The sequence below is a fragment of the Brienomyrus brachyistius genome, chromosome 3, assembly GCF_023856365.1.
Source record: "Brienomyrus brachyistius isolate T26 chromosome 3, BBRACH_0.4, whole genome shotgun sequence".
Taxonomy (NCBI): domain Eukaryota; kingdom Metazoa; phylum Chordata; class Actinopteri; order Osteoglossiformes; family Mormyridae; genus Brienomyrus; species Brienomyrus brachyistius.
Window position 1 is genome coordinate 13,338,814 of NC_064535.1, and position 21,743 is coordinate 13,360,556.

General features: G+C 43.3%; 1 protein-coding gene across 3 annotated transcripts; it reads left to right on the forward strand.

Annotated features, from left to right (window-relative positions):
• The first annotated feature begins 1,734 nt into the window (after nt 1–1,734).
• Nucleotides 1,735–16,817, forward strand: LOC125739350 (fibulin-7). 3 transcript variants are annotated; one of them, XM_049009374.1, is made up of 8 exons: nt 1,735–2,244; nt 4,631–4,793; nt 8,166–8,342; nt 11,705–11,830; nt 12,288–12,425; nt 13,196–13,333; nt 13,861–13,999; nt 15,472–16,817. In XM_049009374.1, the coding sequence occupies exons 1-8, from the start codon at nt 2,167–2,169 to the stop codon at nt 15,845–15,847; spliced, it is 1,335 nt and encodes a 444-aa protein (XP_048865331.1). In that variant the 5' UTR covers nt 1,735–2,166; the 3' UTR covers nt 15,848–16,817. The 3 variants fall into 3 exon arrangements, with proteins under 3 accessions (XP_048865331.1, XP_048865334.1, XP_048865332.1); XM_049009375.1 differs by lacking the exon at nt 1,735–2,244 and adding an exon at nt 2,987–3,168; XM_049009377.1 differs by lacking the exon at nt 8,166–8,342 and having other exon boundaries at nt 1,736–2,244.
• Nucleotides 16,818–21,743: the final 4,926 nt, after the last annotated feature.

Consider the following 21,743-nt stretch of genomic DNA (forward strand, 5'->3'; position numbering starts at 1 on the left):
AGGTGTCATTCTAACCCCAAAAATACATTTAGCTGCTCATCTTCGATTCTGAAATAAACTTACATAAAAACTTTTCATGTGATTATATGGTTGTGCCTTGCTTTGTTCTGGCCTCCTGTCAACGATATGTCTTTTGCCTTGGGTCCTGTGTCACTAATGTAAGCCTGTTCCTCCCACGATCATAAACTAAACAAGCGTTTAGCACATGAATGAATGAATGAATGAATGTATTATTTCGCCTCAGTATATACTATATGGGTACCCTATAATTGCTGGAACATGCATATTTCTCAGACATACATATTTCTCAACATTTTATTTCCATCTATCAGCCCACCATTTGAACACATCCTGGTCAGAGTTGATGGGACATTTTAACTTTAATTATACTATTGAATGGCAGGGTATCTGTGAAAATTGATGGATGGATGGATGGATGGATTGATGTACCATTGTTATACCAGCTGCACTGTATGAAATATGAAATATATTTTAGTTGATTTAAGAGAGCTAAAATATTATGGACACAGTTTTAGTCTCTGAAAGTAAAACTTTATTTCTGTCCATAGATTTCTTTTTATTGAATTTGTATACAATGGTTCTCATATGATAATTTTTTTTTTGCAGAAATACAAAATCTGTAATATATTACAAATATATCCATCCATCATTTCATCTTCCAAATATGAGATGAGAGGCCCATCCTGGCATCACAGAAGGCTGCAGTGCACACTGGACAGAATGCCAGTCCATCACAGGAAACATACAGACACACGCAACAAAAAAATGTGTTAACCTCCAACCTTGGAAGTGCAGTAAAGTTGCCAGAATCAATAATTCATTACTCCATTCCTTATTACCTTTTGCACTGTTTAGGAACATGTTCACGCCTGTGAACTGCTGTTTACACACTGAAATGCATCTAAAATTTCATTTTTTCTGCAGCAGCCGCTAAAATAGGTCTCAGCGAATCATAAAAAATCTATTTATTTACCAAAACCTGTCAGATTTTGTATTGCTCATAGCAATGCCTTGTTATTCAGAGATTTAAACAAAGCAAAGACAGATGACTTACATTGAAAGTAATCGTTGTATTTAAATTTTGACATTTTGTTTATTTGTTTTCATCCAAAGTGATGTACATATCTGAGAAAGCAAGGTCAGACAGGCCCAGGAATAATTGGTGGTTTTGGCCCAACAGGGAAATCACTCTGCCAACCAATTCTTCAATATGTTCTTTTTTTGTCAGTGTATCATACTTTAAATGTCACCGAATAAGTGGCAGACACTGGATGGATAGACATATATGCAAAAAGAGTTCAGTAGTACAATTTCCTAAAAAAAAAGACAGAGTGCGATTAATTAAATAATTTAAGAAACCCAATCAGTAATCAATTCTCCTTGCTGTTTTATGATATATTCTTAACCCCAATTATATCCGAGATGCTGCAAAAAGAAAAGCATACATAGCAGTATGCACGAAAATCACGTAGCAGCCCAGTGCGAATATCATCCATGCTATGCATACATAGTGTTAGGCGGAATGTTTCATGCTGTCTTTTTAATATAGCCATACTTTTCCTTCTTTAAGAAGCGCTGTACATCACTGTTTTTTGGGGGAAACTGCGTTGGGTTTGGGCCGCGTATGTGCAGCTTTTGATCATTTTAACAAGTAGGTTCAATAGCAGCGATATAATCTGACTTGCTCTGACCTGCAGGACGGAGCAGTGCGCTCGCGCATATGGCGAACCTGCGCTGTTCTGCTTCATGAACTTCCAGATGGCAGCTTGCGTTCCGACGATGGCGATTTTCCGAGCGAAAGAAGGGGGGCAAAAAACCTGGGAATTTCGCGCTGTGTTGAGGTGTTGGTGGGAGGGATTACTACATGCATCCCCAGTAAGAGTCCACGCTGTGTTTGGTAGCTGCTTTGACTTTTCTTTCGGGCTCCTGAAGCGCATGGATATACGAGTATCCCCAAACTGCTGGTGTGCATACCGCAGACGAGCATCACTACTTCAGACTTGAAACCTGTTTCCTGCTGCGCTCTACTGTAGATTGAAGTTTCAGATTTGGAATACAACAGGCTTTCTTTTACTTTACCTGGAGTTTTTCGCCGCGCTGTTTTAATATAGATATATACAATTAAACGCAAATATAGCTGAAGACATGATGCGCAAAGTTCAGTGCAGCTGTCTGCTGCTGCTGTGTTTGACAGCGATCGATCACTGTCACGGCGTCACGCAGGTTAGTATGAACTTTATCGCAATCGCATGTTACATACATATAAAAGCGCTTCTCTGATAGTAACTCTATAATTTACTAATATCAAAAAATATAATACGTGCTATAACAAACTGGAGCGAGATTATCTCAATGCATAATGGTCGCATATTTGTATTGTTGTGTTTATTGTATTTTACATTCAAATGTCTATTAATTTGCATGTGATTGTTAAAATAGTTTAATAGTCTTTAATTGTTTAATGATTTAATTGTGATTTGGAATTTGGCAATTCTGATTAGAAATACACCAAATCTTTAGCCATTTAATACAATATTGTGCATGTTTTGAAAACTTCTTAAAACGCATCCAAGTGGAAATTCCAGTTAAAGCTATTTGACCTGATCAACTGGTCTCAGCTGGTATGAACTGGCCAGAATTATTAGCCAGGACATCACCAGTAAATCTGTGAAACAGGTACTGATACAATACAGCTATTAATCCAAAACTTTACCTCAATAATCTGTTTAAAATCACACTCTTGTTCTGCTTGAATAGAAAGTACTTAAATCCAGGGCTAATTACATACTGTGAATTTTAGTGTAATATCTCTTTGCAGCATGACCGTGTTCTGTGCAGTCCTCTGTGGTCCAGATGGGTCTCTAATGATAGAATACCGCTAAATGCAGACATCCAGGCCAGTGGGTGGCGCTGTTGTGCACTGATCAAAACATGTCCTACAGAAGAGGGTCTGTGTTCAGTCCCTGCCTGGATGGTTGCTGAAAAATTGTCCTTTCTCCGTTTAGATGGATTACATGGCTGGGTCATTGTCCCTCTCTTCACTGTACAAGTAGTCAGGCGAGCAGAGTTCTCCTCCAAGCTTGTTGCATCACTCCTGCAGCACGTTGAGCAAGGAGTGAGTGGCTTTCAGCACTCGCATTGGAAGAGGTTTGTGCTACTAGAGCCATGTGCTGGCAGATACTTACAGTGGAATTAGTTGGCCGTTCCGGATTAAGAGTGAAACAGTGAAAGACAACAGGCCTACCTAAGAGTGTAACGCTTTATAGAGTGCTGATTTCAACACGCCCGCCTCACAGGAGTCTACTGTCATCATCTAACATGACAGCTCTGCAGTCTTTGTATATGACTGATATACTGTATTGTCACTTTCTGACAATGTTCGGGTTTTTGTTTAACTTTGTTACAGGTTTCTGTAACTGCAGCCAGAGAAGGTTTATTCAAGAGAGGAGAGGAGGTTATTTATGCATCTTATGGAAAAGTATAAAGGTCTGGGTTTGCTGTAGATTCTTCATTGCTTTTGAAAGTAATATACATGCATGAATCACCATACATAAGCTGGATTTTTCGTGTTTGGGTGGCACAAATGTTTGCTGGATAGCACCGAAACCTCACGCCACCACGATTGTGAGTTTGCCATCATATCTGAGCAGGATTCCTGTTACAGTGTAACGACAGGCAGTTAAGTGCATTTGTGACTATACTAGCAGGCAAAATTGTGGAAAAACTTCCAATTTTTAGAGATTGCAAACATTCAACTGTTGGCTCCAAATGCTTATTTGATCATCCAATGTAGGATATCTGTAACATTCTTTGATTGTTTGTTAACTTGACCTATTCTAATTGTTTCCACAATTTTGACCACTAGTGTAGATTACACATGGGGTGTGACTCATATCTCATTCAGGGTATCCCAGCCTTGTACCCTATGTTTCAGAACAATGGGGTTTTAGTACATTTTTTTGACCAAAAGTTCTTCCATTGTTCTGAATACGAAGGACACATGTCACTCAGATCTTTCTCCCTCAGCTACATCCAAAACACTCACAGGGTACTTGGTCTTAGATCCGGTCAGCATCTGGGCAGCAGCTTTCACGCAGCCTGACATGCCTGCAGTCCCAGATGTGGCGAGAGAGCAAGGGGCAGGGCAAGCGTGCACAGCACACATGTGACCCTGAGCTCATCCAGGGGATCCAGAAAGCTACTTCACTGAAGCAGAAGGACATGTTGCCCAGAGCTGGGGAAGGATCTGTATTAATAATGATGTGAGGCTGACCACAGTTATGTAGCAAAAATTTCGTGCAGTGCAGAATCATGTCATGTACCACAGCTGTATCTCCTCTCTTTGTTTAATATTATTTATGTTATTACTTAATATTAAATAAAATCTTTATAATAAAAGCCTACAATGGACTGGTGAGGGGGGGGGGTGTCCCCTGCATAGGGTTCTCTGGTTCTCTGCTGCTTGGAATAGGCGTCAGGTTCTTCTGTGACAATGACCTCTATAAGCAATTGGAAGACAAACAGATGAATGTTCTAAGTAGAATAAAATGTAATAAATGTGCATGACTTGCTGTGTCAGGATCTGAAGTGTAATTTTTCTTTTGGACAGAGTTGCATAGAGAGACACCAGGTTGTGGGCGTGCTGCGCCAGATGGAGAAGTTTCTGAAGGGACAGGAGATGCGATTCACTGAAGGGCTCCGCGCTATGAAGTCCAAGTTGGCTGCCTTGCAGAACTCCGTCTCCAGGTTTCCCCAGGCAGACCAGCACGCAGGTATGCGCAGGCGGGGAAGCATGCGGACATGCGGTGCCTGTTTGTCCACACCTTCTCCTGCGGGGTCTTAATGAAGTGAACTAGGAGCTGAGGCATGTCCCGAGATGCTTTGGCAGCTCACCTGGGCGGTTAGCTCACCTGAGCTGGCTCCATCGCTAACATACCACGCTATTGGATGTCTCTACATGCTGTGACAACAGTGTCTGGCACGTTTCAAAAGGCACGCTCGCTCGAATGTGTCATTTTCCCAAGTCTTACCTCTGGCTGGGTATTTCTGTCTACAGATTTTTTTTTCTGTCATCTTGATGGAAAATTTTCAGCCCCATCAGGTCAGCAACTCTTCAAAATGCAATATCCTTAATACATTTCCACAAGATAAATGATTTTGTTTACAGGTTCTTTATAAGAACCTCAAAGCATCTAAATTGTATTCTTTATCGTTGTCATGACTGTCTTCGTTTAAATACATAAAGGAAGTGAGAAGGAGAAATCGTGTAGGTGAAGCGTTCTCCCAACCACACTTATAAAATAGCTTTGAGTGTTCATTCAGCTTGAGTGTATGGTTTTTCTATCAAAGGTGCCATATCCAGTTTTATTGGAAGACAGGTGTCCATTGATATTACAGGGATTGCTTGTAGATGGGGGCCTTTAGGGGGAAGTCGGGGATTCACATGGGAGCACCTGCAAAATTTTTAAGAAGTGTGAAACGGTGGGAAAAACATGCTGTGAAGTTGAAAGCATATCCTATCCTATGGGTACCCCCCCCCCCCAATTTGTTATTTTAAATTGCAAATCAGAAACTGTTATCATTATTTAAAGTGACTTGATTGAAATCAAAATGAACATAATTACAATTCCTAAAAAAAATCACTTTAAGATATTTTTTTAAATATCACTTTATTTCATTCTAAGATATTACAAATAATTAGATTTGTATCTAATTAGTGGCGTGCACAATAAGTCAAAATGTTGTCTAATATAAAAATCTCCGAACAACAAAACAAAGCTGTAAACTGTAAGCGAATGCCAGCCGCCCATCTGCAGCAAAGACAGTTTCCGTTCCAAACCATGTCTTTATGCAGTTGTTAATTGCACAATAAATAAACTGTACTGTTCCAGAAAGCAGCTGTTTTCTGAAAATACAACCAAATTCTATCTGCAGTCTTATTCTGGCTGCAGCCTTGTACAGGCTACCAACATCCGTCCATATCCATCTTCCATCTGCTGGTTTTGCCCATGGTAGCACTGGGACCTGGAGTCCATTCTTAGGCAATGCAAGGCAAGGCACAAGGCTGGGGTATTTGCATGGAATATATCCCAAAGTATGCCTGGTTTACCGCTGGATAAAGCAAATAGCTTGTAGAACATTTCATAGATCCGGAGAAGAGAAGTAAGTGCTGTGTTTGGTATTCAGAAAATTAGCATTAGAGATGAACCAGCCTGGACTGGTCACTTCCAAACTCTACCACTTAAAGTAAGGCACCATTGCACATAATTTTAAACAAATCAGTGGTGCTGCACCCATGCATCTCCGTGCCCCAAGTCAGAGCGTCTGTCGTGATACAACGCCATTATTAAAAACACTACCAGCCGTGCGATTGGCCCAGTGACGCGTTTAACCTTGCCGTCGTTTCCCGCTTCATTAAGTGTACTTTGATGTGATCTGCATTCCTTCCCGGGGTCACAATAAATCAGCGGCGAATGGGAGACGTGACCCGAACCGCGTGCTCTCCCCCAGTAGGGACGGGGAGTTCGTCAACATGGCAGCTGCTACAGCTGCTTCCAGATCCAGAGATGGAGCTACAAGTGAGGGCTACCTGACAGCAAAATCCCAGCGTTCATCACCTCATCCAGTCAGCTCTAAGCATCTTCAAATTCTTATCTAATTTTATTTATCGCTAGATACCAAGTTTTTCCTAGTACATGTAAAAGTTAAATATTAAGTATTTGAAAGATATGATTTATAATCGAAACTACTTTTACTATTAATATCAGGGCATAGCTGGAAATTGTCACTCTGTCGGTAAATTTTGCGGGGGGAAAACTAATTTGGAAAATGATGGTATGTGGAGGGCTTCCTACAAAATATTCTGGGGTCCACAGACAACGCTGGCCCGCCTAAATCTGTGTTTGCCCCTTTGACACCTCTGATCACTATTGTAAGAAACAGGTCGGGAGATTATGGAGTTTGTCATTGTTGAAAAGAATAACATTAAATCAGTTGAATAGCCTCTGCAGTGTATTATATAATCAGAAGATTGTTCAGGCGCACTGTCATCTTTACAGGAGGATGCTTCCAGAGTTGTGTTTTTTAACTTTGACATCATCCTGGAGAAAACCTGTGAATTTCCCATCTGTCGTGCCCTCAGTTCAAGCCTGAACTCGATCGCCGGTGTAACCCAAAGCATACCGAGGCAGTGAGGTATCTTAGATGCCGACAGCTACCAAAAAAAGGTTCATGTAGGCAGTGTGATAGTGCCAGATGTAGCCATGCAGGACGCAGAGCCCGGATGGTAAAGAGAAGAGAGATAGATTGTGCTGCTGAGTAGCTGAAGCAGGCAGTTTTGAAAAGTGTCCTGACTGGGTCCAGGGCCTCCACCGACTATTTATGTGGGACATAAAATAGCATGAGATCTTCTCTTCGGTACAACAAAGAGTCATTAGAAGGCTAGACTCTGTGTAGCATGTGCTTGCAATTATGCAACATACCTTTCATCTCCTATTTCTCGTAATGCGTGTTTATGTTGTGAGTATAAAAAGATTCTCTTCCAGTTCTTTATGTAATGTCTATTGCAATTTAAAACACTTATCAACTCAGAAGAACTGGCCAAATTCATGCATAAAACAGTAATGAGAGACAGGTGAAGGACCAGCACCAGTCATTCTTCATATATTTGGTGAGCTGAGATCATCTATTATTTTTTTTGCCACTGCATCACCGTGCATTTGTAATGTCTTTCTGTCACAAATACGCTGCACATGTGAGTTTTAGCCATATGTTCCAAGCCGTTCCAGAGTAAATACGCTGAGGAATCTGGGCTCCTCGTGCACCTGATCCTTCCGCCTGGTTCAGTTGGGCTTTCTTTCCCGCTAATCTGCTGGGATTATTCGGGAAATTTCTGAGCTTCTTTTCCCATGAAGGTCTTTCCTGTTCTCCCAGTGATTCACGCATGGCACAGTATGCATCGCAAATCTGCTTAATTTATGTTGTCATCTCTTTTCTTTCTTACTTGCTTTCTTTTCTACAACTCTGTGTTCCTCTCATCCCCCTTCCCTACTTTCCTCGATTCCCTCTCCTCCTCTCCTTCCCTCACTTCCTTCACTCCACCTCCATCTCTCCCTCTCATCCTCTGGCTCCCCTCGATTCTGCAGCACCCTCGAGTTGCCCGTCTCTTGAGGCACCAGCCCACGGAAGGAAGTTCGGCACCCGATACCTGGTAGGGCACGAGGTTCATTTCACATGCGACCCCGGCTACCACCTGGTTGGGTCAGCCACTCGGGTCTGCCAGGAAAACGGCAGCTGGAGCGGGCTGACTGCTCTCTGCAGAGGTAAATCCCAAACCCAAAGAACTCCATGAGGCTTTCTGGGAGAAGCCCATACATGTGATTAGCCACTAAACTGCTTGACCAATGAATATTTTTCATCAGTGTTCCCTCTGAAATTATTTAAGGCTTTAAATTTAGCTTCATAGCCAAGGTCCACAACACACTACCTTCTGAGCAGACTTCTGGCTTTGCGTAAAGGATGCTGGATGCCATCTCTATAATAAATGACCAAGAGGATGCTGTTGTTACTGATTCAATTGCCACATAGAAAGAGAGCTTCCATAGTGGTGAAAAATACATCCAGCATCTGCAAAAAGTTGGTTTTCCTGCCCCCAGCAAATACTTAACCACACGTGGTTCCTCAATTTATTGAGACCAAAGTGAAAGGAGAAATGAAAAACAAATAAAACAAACTCAGGAGAAAGAGGTTCCCCTACAACCACACATTAATCCTACCATGATACGCAGAACATTAAACCCAGTGCAAAGCCAGCCATCTACAAACAGTACATGCTTCAGCCAAAACCATAATCTCCCAAACTGCAGACCTAAACTGGATCTGCAGGATCATTGACACTTTGGTCAGGTTCTGAAAAATGGAAGTAGGGGAGACCAGATGCATTATTTGGACAGGCAGACAGACAGGCTCATCCTTTACATCAATGGTAAGCATTCCTGATCTTGGGGTGCCGGCATCCAGCATGCAAACACATAAAATTAAATGAGAATTATGGAAAAGAAGGGGGCTGCCTGGATTGTTGCACACGGTACCGAAATGATATGCATCCTGCTCTGCCTATATACCTATTTAGCTCTGGATGTCTTGTGGTCCTCTGGGTGTAGACAGGTCATGTGATGAGAGTGGTGTGACAAAACGTCAAATATGTTAATGGAGAAGCATGACAGAATCCCACTATGGGATTTGGAAAATAAAATATTCTCTGTTACTGGGTGGGGTGTGTTGGAGAGGATTAGAAAAGACTGCCCCCCCTCCCCAACACAAACACCCCCTACCCCACAGCTCCCAAACCCATACCCTCCCTCCATCCTATCTGAATTGGTGGAATTCCTCAGTCCGAGCTGCATGGCGGCCATATTATTTGACTGCCCCGAGAAGATGTCGGGGTGACCTTGGTGAAACCCTCTGAATGCCAGGCTGAAAAGAGAGAGCTGGATGGGAACATGGAGGGGAGGGCTGGGGGGGCAGGAGTCAGTGAAAGGGGCTCCACACACTGCAGATAAGGGGGAATAAAGAGGTCATTCTTCATGCTCTTGGGGACTCCTCGCCTCACTGAACGGCGCTCTCGTCAAAGTGGCATTAAATGTCTCAGGACACAGAAAAGCACCTGTGCTGCATTCCTCACAGCCCTGCATTTCGGCCCCTCATCCCCCTCAGCCCCCGCTTGCCCATTCTTTTCCTCATTCCCAGGTCCAGCACCGACTAGATTCACTGTAAGACAATTCCCCCACTGGACTCTTGAAAGCTGGCGTTCGGTTGCAGTAGGCTGAGGTCACGGTCACATACACCTCATTAAATGGACCCATGGTCTTAACAGCAGACAAGTACGCCAAGCATGCTGTCGATGGTCTCCTTGGCTGGTCTCTTGGAACTGGCTAAGATAATCTAAATGCTGGAGCTACTCTGTGCTCTAGTGTGGCTGACCAAAAAGTGAGAAGAAGGATCACTCAAGGCCTGATACAATGTTATTCCTGTGGCAGTTCCCAGGGGCCGAGAAACACGAGAGCGGTTCCAAATTTAGGGGTCCATACCTTAAAGGCTGCATTGATGATGGAGAAAAAAGCTTAAATAGTTGTAGGAGATTTAAAAATATCCTGGAAAGCAAAGCAGACAAATAAACAGGAGAGGGGCAGGAGATTAGAGCGTCTGCAGTGTTACTCAGACTCACAGACCTCTGAAAGCCTGATTTTTTGTAAATAAACCATTTCAGGATGGAAAGATAGGACCTCGGATCTGAGGGTTTTCTCACAAACACTCGGTGTTTGCATATTAATGCAATTTGAATGGTTTTACAGTCAGAACTGTAGCAAGCTGGTCTTGTTTTCCGGAAATCAGTAGTAGCTTATGCGCCAAAGCATTTGAAAAACATCTTTCACCATTCAGATTTACGTATTTATCTTCACTATCAATGGTAAGGCACATTGTGTGGCACAACCAGAGACAGTTTTCATTAATGTCGATGAAAGCTGCGAAATGAAACACGAAGAGCATGGCATTGTACTGCACAAACACGGCCTACTTCTCACAACACAGCATCATGTAGTAAACATTTCAATCAGTCCCCCAAGCCCCTTGTGAGCCTCCCAGACTGACTAAAAGTATTTATAGTAGCCAGAGGCAGACTAACTTCTCTGGGGGCCCAAGGGTGACATGAGTGGGGGGGGGGGGGGTTAAGTGAACTATGTTTTAGAGATGAAAGAGAAACTAGAGGGAATTTAAAATGATGGAACATCAATAATATGCTAATCAAAGTGTGGGATGCCAGCGGTAAAACTTACCAATCAGGGTGGTGGTGGGACTGTTGTCCTCGATTGGGGGGAGGGGGGATCACACCGGTGGATTGATCGGGTAAATTTAAGAAGATTAATGTTCCCTCTTTTGCCGTGGCCTTTGGCTGTAGCCTAGGATAGCCAGCTCCTTACTCCGCCCCAGAGGCTAAGGTTATTCTTGAATTTTTGCACATGTGTCATGAATTCCTCTGTTTGAGAGCCAAATCAAGGAACATAGCATAGGTGTAACTACACCGGGCTGCAACTCGAAATGTTTGAAGCCTGTATCATGCTCATTACACACGGAAATTAGGTGGCCCAAACGCATCCATTTCTGGGCTCTCTCTGTACGTGGGGACTGCTAGCTGCCACGGATGGATATTGTCCCCTAAAAGTCATGTCCTGCAGTTTGTTTAATGAAGTGATGCTTATGACTTTCTCAGCATTGGATCATCTCTTTCGGCAGGTTTACTTCTCCCTGGTGTGGATTTCTAATGCCAGTGGGCAGATGCCCAGCAGCACTTGAAAGAAATCAGCCTTGCTGCCTCTAGGTCACAACACTGACCTAATTTTGTGTCAGGCTCCATGGATCTCATTAAGCTTGTCGGGAAAGTGACACAGAGATTTAAAAGTGTGTACCCTCTTACATTACCTTGGCTTCAAGGTAGACACTTATGTCACTTGCTGTTTATTGAGTTTTTCTTTTTGTTTTCTTGCCAAAAAATACATGAAAACATTCTAGCTCTTGATCTTTTATGCATGTTGGAAGACTGCAGCATAGCACGAGCCTTGAGGTAAAGCTCTTTGATGTTGGATGTTGTGTATTGAGTCGTAATGAAATCATTTCAATCGTACAGATGCCAACAGGTGTGCCAGTAACCCTTGTCAGAATGGAGGAACCTGTGTGGAGGGAATCAACCAGTACAAGTGTACCTGTCCTCAGAACTGGAGTGGATCCCACTGTCAACACCAAACCCAGACAGGTCTGTCGCTCACTAGCCTTATGAGCTTTCAGCCCAAACTGTCATGTACACCATCCTGTACTCCTGCCCCTGACCACTTCACTTGCCAGTGACTTCCTGTATTAGCAGAGCCAAGCTGGTTTGTACCAGAACAAGGATGATCCGTTGCCAAGCAACCCGTGTCCCTCTATGGACACCATGGTCTAGTTCTGTGTGTCCCACTCTGCTTCTCGGGGAGCCACAGACAGTCCATGTTTTTGCTCCCTCCCAGCTCCCTACAGGACTGTCTGGCAGGGTGTTCAGAGGGAGCAAAAACATGGACTGACTGTTGGTCCCTAAGGACCAGACTGGGAAACACTAGTTTGTTGTCAAAATGATGAGTGCAGGACATGAAGGTTTGTTAGCTGTCCAATTGAGCACAGGCCCTCCCCAGACCTCAGGGTTAAATCAGCACCACTGCCTCCACTCTCGCTTCCAGCGCCCCCCGAGTGGAGCGTGATGAACGACCCGGCTTTCAGCAGGAAGCCACGATGTGCCAAGGTGGACCGGGCCCAGCACTGCAGCTGTGATGCCGGCTTTCACATGAGCGGCACCTCCGACAGCAGCATTTGCCAGGGTACGTTCTCGACCTGGCCCCATCGAGTGCTGCTTAAGTAGGCCTCAGTCCTGCCAGAGGGAGCCTGGAGCTCTGAGCCTGGTACTGCCAGGAAGGGGACTGGGTTTATTATTTTATCAAGCAGTGTCACTAAGAAATGGGGTCTGACCTCATCTGTTACAAGCCAGGGAAGACGTGAAACAGAGGTATATGGAAGACAATAAAAATTGTAACCTCATGGTGAGTTTTGTGCTACTGTTGAATTAGCTAATCTGTGTACAGTCTAAAATCAGTCTATAGACTGGCAAACACGGCAAACCTGAAAAGAGCAGTAAAACATAATGTTCGCATGGCTATAAATGAATGTGAACTGTTTGCGGATAGTTAACTCCAAGGCAGCCACCTTTAAAGTTTAGTGAAAGCTGCAACAAGGTCAACAAACCCGAAGACGAAGGGGGGGGTGTTTAGCTAGACAAAGCACGGCGCAGTCAGTCGTCATGGTCACTCCTGGCTGACTCATCTCATCTTTTTTTTCTTATCCACAGCCTTTGTGTTTTGTAGGACATGTGAAGACCTTTGAGTCTCAGTAGGCCTATTAATATTGGGCTGGATGGTCTGGAAGCTGGCTGTACAGAGGAGCCTCTGTCTCTCTGTCTCTCTGTTCTCATTTTCCCAGGCAACAGTCTGGTTCTGTGTCTCTCCCTGATCCTCCCACCCTGAGCCCAGCATCCTGAGCTATGCGTGAGATCGCATGACACCCTCGTGCCTTTGTGCTCGCTCTTCCCCCGCAGATGTGAACGAGTGCGAGGTGTACAAGGTGGAGAGGGGCGGCAAACTGTGCGCGCACGCCTGCGTCAACATCCCTGGCTCGTACCGCTGCTCTTGCCCCGCCGGATACAGGTTGCTGCCGGATGGACGGAGCTGCGAGGGTATGCCAGGGGCCGCTGCGATGCACGAGCTCGCGACTCCCGGGCCTTGGGATTGCAATAAACAACATGGCCATTAGGTGTGATGAGGTCATGGGAAAGAGACCTCACAGGATCAAATTAGGGAAATGTGGCAGCAGAACACAGGGTGGACGCTTATGCCGTCAGCCAGGCGTGGGACTGTTTTTGAGCAGTGGTGCAGCAGAGGTATACCGGGGCTCTTTGGGTAGGGGGCTTTTGGCGAGGATGCCTCGGGGATTTTATTTCACAGTCCTTTTCAAAGTCCGTGAGTTGTATCCCATCACACGCAGCATAGAGGAGAATGGAACGAATGACCTCAATGTCTCTCAACCCGGAGGAATGTCCAGGCCTTCAGAGGAACCGAATAAATAAACTGAGCCCCCTAGACCAGCCGGCCGTTGCCAGGAAGGAAGCTGGTGTCTGCGCTTGTCTCTGTTTCTCTCACCTTCTGTGTCTGTCCCTCTCTCTCACACTTTGGGCATCTTCACCGTCACCTCCATCCTGGCCAGATGTGGACGAGTGCCTGAGCCAGCAGCACAACTGTACACGCGGCACCACCTGCATCAACACCGGGGGGGGCTTCCAGTGTGTCAGCCCAGAGTGCCCCCATTCCCATGGCAACGTCAGCTATGTCAGGACATCGCCCTTGTGAGTGGACTTACGGGAAGCAAAAATTGAATGTAGCTTTATTTGTCAGAAGTGCTCCTCCATGCTATTATAATAATTTTATTGTGCGGATTAAGCCGGGTTTTCAATCTGCTGTTAATTTTGATGTCAATTTACAGTGTAAGTGCATAGCCAAGTTTCCGGAGAATTTGATAAAACAGTGACTCCAGGGCAAAGGTCTGTACACGGCTGGTATGAAGGTGCCTAAATCTAGGAGAAGTTTAGGTAACGCTTTGCTTAAGGCCATGCCTTTAGTAATTTATAAACACATTCATAACAAATAATAATACATTCGTAAAGCATTATAAACATTCTATAACTATTTATCAAAAGGCATAACACATTATAGGCATGTGTATATTGGATTATGAATGCTTTATGAAGTTCTCATCTATGATGCACTATAGTTACCTTTATAATGCATTATAGTGGTCGGTATAAGCATTAAGGATGCTTGGTACTGCATTAGAAATATATTATATAGTGCATTATAGATGAGAACTTCAGAAGCCATTCATAATGCATAATAAACATGGCTATAGTGTATTATGCCTTTTGTAAATATTTATAGCCATGTTTATAATGCTTTATGAATGTTTATAAATTACTGAAAACATGGTAATAAGTAGAATGTTACCAAAGTTTAAGAAAATGTTGTGAAAGCCTTAGACTGGAAAGCTTGGCTTGGCTGCCCGCCTGGCCTGTCTGCCAGGTTTACACAAATTGCCTCATTTAAGGATAATAAAGATATAAATTACGGCTGGCAAATTTCTGCCAGGGGGCATCAAGTATGAAACCGTGCTGTGGCTCGTAAAATTGTCAAAAGACTATACAAACATTTTATTTACTCTGTAAAATTATTCGGTTTAGTATTTTCTCATTGTCTGATGAAAAAGCATGTCTAAAAATCCATTATGCGAGGAAGGTGTAAAAATGCGTTTTGTCAGTAATTACATAGTAATAAAAAATTTTATAAAATAAACCTAAGACAATGTTATGAGACACCCTTCGTACCACAAAAATATTTTAAATGGATTTATGAGGACTGATATTCCAACCAGTTCTTGCCGGGAGGGAACGTCACGATTGTCAAAAAAGTGGACATACGTAGTCCTTTGTGGATAGCAGTGATTTACGCTTTACAGATATGGGCCAATGATGGTCTGGCATCCACCCGTCTACCTTTAAAGTACTGAAGACAGATTGCAGCCACACAACCCAAAGCCAAAATGTCAGCTACAGAGGGCTTACGGCTTTGTCTAAATTAATATCAAAGGAGTACATGGTATTATTTCAGGAGCTTGTAACATTTAGGTTTATTTTTCCAAGCAGAAATTATAGCAGTCTAGGAGTGGCAGGGAGGGAGGAAATACTTGAATTCTTAAAAAGGACAAGAACAGGTGGTGACGATTACTTGGCATTCACATTCCTTGCCCTCCCCCACCCCCCCACAGCCAATGCGAGAGGAACCCCTGTCCCATGGAAAGCCGCTCCTGTCACCTAGCTCCCAAGACGGTCTCCTTCCACTACCTGTCGCTGCCCTCCCAGCTGCAGACACCAGCCACGCTCTTCCGCATGGCCACAGCGGCACTGCCGGGCCGGTCCGGCCCAGACAGCCTCCGCTTTGGGATCGGGGGGGCCGCCAGTGCCAAGGGCCTGTTCATCATGCAGCGCTCCGACCGCCAGACCGGCGAGCTGATCCTGGTGCAGTCGCTCCGCGGGCCGCAGGACATCGCCGTGGAGGTGGACATGTCTGAATACGCGGAGCGTGTCTTCCAGGCCAAGCATGTGGCCAGGGTGCACATCATGGTCTCCCCATATGAGTTCTGAGCCTCTGTCGCGGGACAGGAAGAAAACATACAGAGTTCCACACTCTCCCCCTCCTATCCAATCCTCCCCCCTCCCCCCGGCCAGACAATTCAACGACACTGAAGAACCGTTAGGCCAAGCACAAGGCAGGTTAAGGGCCATTCTTGAGAGCCGGACTGAAACTGGACATAAACCAAAGACCACAGGCAGGAATTCTGGTGGCAGCAGCAAGGTAAAGCAGACATCGATACGAAGCGGCAAGAGGGAAAAAAAACTCAGAGGAGGAACACAAAGAAACTAATGAATGTAAAAACGAGGGGAGAAAGACCTTTGTTTTCCCCCCTCGGAATCAGTCTTTGATTAGTTCGGGAGTGGCCCCTGGGGTTTCCATAGCAACCCAAAGCTCTCCCTCCAAATGCACACTGCTCAGATCAGACATGTGACATGGGGATCGGCAGCAGCCTAAGATTAAAACCAAACCTCCCCGGCCCCTTTCCTTATATTTATCTGAATATTTTGTTTCTCCTTTTTTTTTTAACTTCAGCGTAATGTTTATTGCTCTTGTATTTTGTCACATATTCCTTTATTTTTCTGTCATGCTACCCAGATCATACATGCTTCTTAATTTAAGTTTTTGGAGGTCAGATGTGTGGCTGTTCTTCAGCCCCTTTCTGAGTGATGAGTATGTTACTCCAGTATGACGAGTATGTGATGAGTATGTTACTCCAGTATGATGAGTATGTGATGAGTATACTCTAGTATAATCACAGCATTCAGCCTAGCGCGGTATATATCAGGTATATAACCTCAGTCTCTTTCTGCCTTATTACTGAGTATTTATCTTTTTTGCACATAAATGTTTCTATGTACATGAAGTAAAGTCAGCACTGTAGTCGTCTCCTTTTCTACACAAAGATCAGTGTTTTTCTTGTCTTGGGCATCCTGCCTTTCTGTCCATGTCTGCCTGCTTTTAATAAACAGCTTGTTGTTATGTCTGTTCATATGTCCTCTTTCCAGTTTTAATTGTCTACGGTTCACCCAGCGGACTGACAGCTGCTGAGTTGCGTTGACTGACTGATGACTCTGGTTCCCCCAACCCCACCCTCACAAACAATCCTATTAAGACTTCATAACTCCGCGTCTGTGAACTCTGACAAGTCTAATTAATCTATTGATTAAAGGGATAAAGCACACATTGCTCACAAATGACTCAAAAATGTCTCCGAATAGGATTTAAAGAGGATTTGCAAAATGACCAGTAGGATTCATAAGCCAAATGGCTCATGTGCTTCAAACAATAGCTCTTTCCAGGACGATTTCATACTGACTGGAACAATAAGCACCAGGAAATTAAAAATACACCTCAATGTGTTTTTCAGTGACATGTTTGTCAGGGAGGAGGGTAATGTTCACCACATGTGTCCTCTGTCTTCCTCTCTGCCTCCACATCCCTCTTTGGGCTTTAAATCGCAATAAGAGGATCAAAAGAACCACAGGCTTCCAGGATGGGCTCGGGGTCAGCGGGAGGGGCGGGGGTGCTACACGTGTTTGGATTTTACGTTTGTTTCCAAACTGACAAAGTGGTTTAACGGCAAACTCCAGGCTATAGCCAGTAATTAATAGTACCATGCCTGCTCTCTGTTCCAAGTGGTATTTACGATTTTGTTTTGATCTGTGCAACAGCTCTCCACCAGTAGTAATGACTTCCAATGCACAAAATCTATTACATGGATTATTCTGCTGGAAGTTATAAGGAGCCACTCATAAGAAGTGATCAGAAGTCCCCCCCCCATGTTATAATGGCAAAAGAGAGCTGTTGCCACCAGCATCACTAGAAAAATGTCCAGGAAGTCATGCCCTGCAAAGTCATGGCACTTGACGGTGACCTTTAACCTCGTGATCACACCACAGAGCTATTGAGGAACGCATCCCGTGTCACATGGTATCCACAGAGTTTTCAGTGCTGAGAATATTTGACATTCCATGTATTTGGAATTTCACCTGCCATTTTTAGCTATTTTTTCCATTTTAAGCTTCTTAATGGAACTACAGAGGAAATCTTGTCCCATGTCATCCACAAAAAGTGGCGGTTATTGATGAATTCAGAAAGTGTGAGAATGGGAATGGAACCTAGACATTTCTGTTATGAATGTACTTAGGAAACAGAGGTGGCTGAGGGTTGGAGGTCGCTCTCCATATGGAGATATTTTTTTGGAAGGAATCCCAGTAGCAGATGAATGGAAGAATGAGAGTATCTGTGCGTGTCTGGCCCTCTGGGTGGAGGTCTGCACGTGGAGGATAGGGGCAAAAGGAAACATGCACCCCCGCACCCCCGCACGGTATGTCAGTCTTGCTACGAGGACCATAGACAAGATGGCACAAATTCCAGCCTGATTTGTGATTTCAAGCTGCACTCCTCAGCACCCTGAAAAGCTGTCGGAACATTCCAGAGAAGATGGCTACTCAGCAACACTTAAGTGCAAAGGTGTTTTTATTTAAGGCAGTACCCGGTCACAAAAAGGGCAAAGCAAAAAAAAGAAAAATGATAAAAAAAAGTATAATAATGAAAATATATTATTAAATACATTACAGATTATAAAATAAGGTTTATTGTGCTGCACTTACTAAATCCTGTAATTCTTATATTTCAGAGGTTCTGCCTGTCATGCCTAAGAAGCGTGTTTTTCAGCATATCCATTACAAAAAAAATGCATATCTACACATTCATATCTGTTGCCATCCTAGCAATTTTAATAATCTTTCAAAATACATTTATTACATTCATGTAAAGCTTGTGCAAACAACAATGGCCGTGAACAATTGTTTAGCAAAAAAGACAGATGTCAACAAACGTACTCCCCCTGCTCCACAATAATTCAGTTGATGCAGCTAATTCTCATTGTTTTCTGTCACCTCACATATAATGCATATATTTTTGGGGAATTAATGTTTGGGCTACCCCAGGTCCAGCCTATGGCCAAGGCAAACCTCAGTGCTCCTCCCCACCTCAGGAAAAATGTAACTGTTAGTTAAATCAACAACACCTGAGAGAGTCCATGCTGATATCAGATAAGCTAATGTGCCCCCACATACATTAAACACATGTACATTGTATATGTCAGGGTTTCTTAATAAAGTCCATTGGGGATCCACAGACGGTCCACATTTTTGCTCCCGCCTAGTTCCTTGCTAGACAGTCCATGTTTTTGCTTCCTTCCAGCTCCCAGCCGGAGCAAAAACATGGACTGTTTGTGGGTCCCCGAGGGCCGGATTGGGAAACACTAGTATACAGCCATGGAAAAAATTAAGGGGCCACTCTATATTTTTAAACAAATCTGCATTTTTAAATCATGCGTTAATTGTGGTTCTGCTGGCAGAAGATTACACTGAGCAGCCGGATGCTTTTAGGTAAAAAATTTGTAAGACAGCAGTACATAAAAATAAGGTGAAGCAGGAGACACAGTTATATTTTCAACGGTAGTCAGCTGTATTCCAGACAATAAATTGGTCTAATTCTTTGCTAATTAGTTCAACTCACGATGCATGTTCAGTGAGCCAAGAACATTTTCCCATTTTGTTCCTAGAGAGGCTGACAGAGGGCGACCAATTATGAAACAAAGTGTCACTGTACGTCTGAACAGAAAGATGCAATTCTGTCATATCAGTAAAATTAATCATTTCCTCTCCTGTTTCAGATTTAAATGAAATCGTACATTTCCTGCGTTTGTTATAACTGAGAATATGTTGCTAACAATGTGTATCAAAGTCTAAACCACCAAACGGAAACAGCAAACACATGTAAACCATTAAAGCCAACAACTGCTAGGGTTTTGCTCTTATTTATTTATTTTTTTTAAGAAGTAAGAACCCTTCACAGTCATCAGCTAATTAATGATATTTCATGTACAGCTTAGACAAAGCAAATGGAAATAATTTTTTTTTTTTCAGTTATCTGACACAATGCATACGGCAAGTGAATTTCTGAAATGGAAGCCATTACCATCCAAACAAATTAACTTCTCAAAATGTTTAAAACGCCAGTCTAAATTATTTATGCAAAATTTGGAGAAAAGATTAGTTAAGTCATGTAAGCCTTACTGAAATTTGAATAGTAAGTGGAGGACAGAAATAAAAGTGAAATTTCTCCAGTATCTGCAGAGATCTATTATTTAGATCCATTCAAGCATTCAGTGACATTTCTCATGTGACCTTCACCTGATCTCACCTTTGCATTACAGTCATCTGATTTTGTAAACTAAAAGAAATAGGACATCGTCCTCTGGGAAACTGTCCACAGATACGATGCAGTTGAAGAATCACGCTTGGCCATGTAACACTCACATTAAGCCTCTGTAACCTGCAGGAGCCTGAATGCCATGACTTGATGTGACACCAACTGGATCCTTAAAAATTGTTCAAACGCAAGTGACATCCAGAAAAATATTTCTCTTTAAATGCACATTTCTGAACCACTGGTTCGTTGATCCTCTGTATCCTTTCGCAGGTGGTGTGGATTCCAATCGTTCAAACAAATTACTCCTCTGCAGCCAGCTTAAGAAAGCGTTTTAACAAGTCAGCAGCTCGAAGGTCAGAGTTTAAAGAGGCAGCAAATATCTTCCACCCCTGTCAATATTCATTAGTGATAGAGGTCAGCAACTGATCTATCCCAGAGGTGCTAGAATTCACCGTTGAGAGCCCCTTGATCCTTGTTACTTTTCACCTCATTGAGTCCTCCTTTTCTGCAGTTCTTTTTATTGCAAATGGCTTCTTTTTGTATTCACATAAGAAGCTCAATATACTTGAAACAGATACTCCATGCAGTCTTGTCTTTCCATAAATGTACACTTGTATTTAAAATCACCCATCCATCTATCCATCCATCCTGCAAAAGCTTATCATGGTTAGGGTCAGGGGGTGAAGTAAAATATATATTTTTTTAAAAATCATAAAACTCACAGACCATTTCCCACATACATCTGAGGTCATTTTGGAATTTGAATGCCTCCCAGTTTATGAAGGAATTCTGCAGTCTTAAAATCTGAATCTCTTAAAATATAGTTGCTCTGTTGGGACTTAACCACATTACAGATGTACAATGGTGGAAATGTTGCATGAAAAATTCATTTGCAAGAGTACACAGTTCTTTTCACCAGATTGTGGGGACATTCTACACAAGTAGCCTCTGCTGCCTCTGATCAATCACAGCAAAGAAGCCTTTTAAAGCTTGTTAAAAATAAAGTTTGATAGTGTTTGACTAGGAGGCAGCAAACAGCCTAATGGCCTAATTCGATAAATTACATCAAGCTGTGCATAAGTTCAAAAACATGAGGCTTTTCAATGGCGAGTTAAAACGTCAGCACTCTATTCATCCTTGTTCTTCACATGTACGAGACACCAGTGAATCAGCAGTGGGCTCATAAGTGACCAACGTCCAACCCCCTCCCCCAACAATAAAAAAGCTGCCTCTGATCTCAACAGAAAAGGTCAGTTAGGTGGGGAGGATGCGAGACCGAGACCAACACTGCTCTACAAAGTAGTGCAGACTACACCTCCCACACAGGAAATGACCAAACAGGAAGTTGGAATCCCGATGGATGTCTCTCTATGCCTATACTGCCCGCCTTTCGGCTGGGAGACACCCTCACAGGCCACAGAAGCACACAGACATTCTCGAAGGATGCGTTTCCCACATTTTCGTTCAACATAAAAAAAAAAAAACCTAACCAAACAACCTCTTGACCCTAATAAAATCTGAAAGTGCCTTAGGGCAGCTTGGGTCCTTCATTGCCACTGGGTGTCCTGCATTTTGCCTGTTTCCAAACTCACAGGCATACGGTGGAGTAATTATTTTTGTAGTAAGCCATACAATCTAAGCTGCAGGGAGTGCACTAGTAACCCCAGTTATAAACTACTTAAA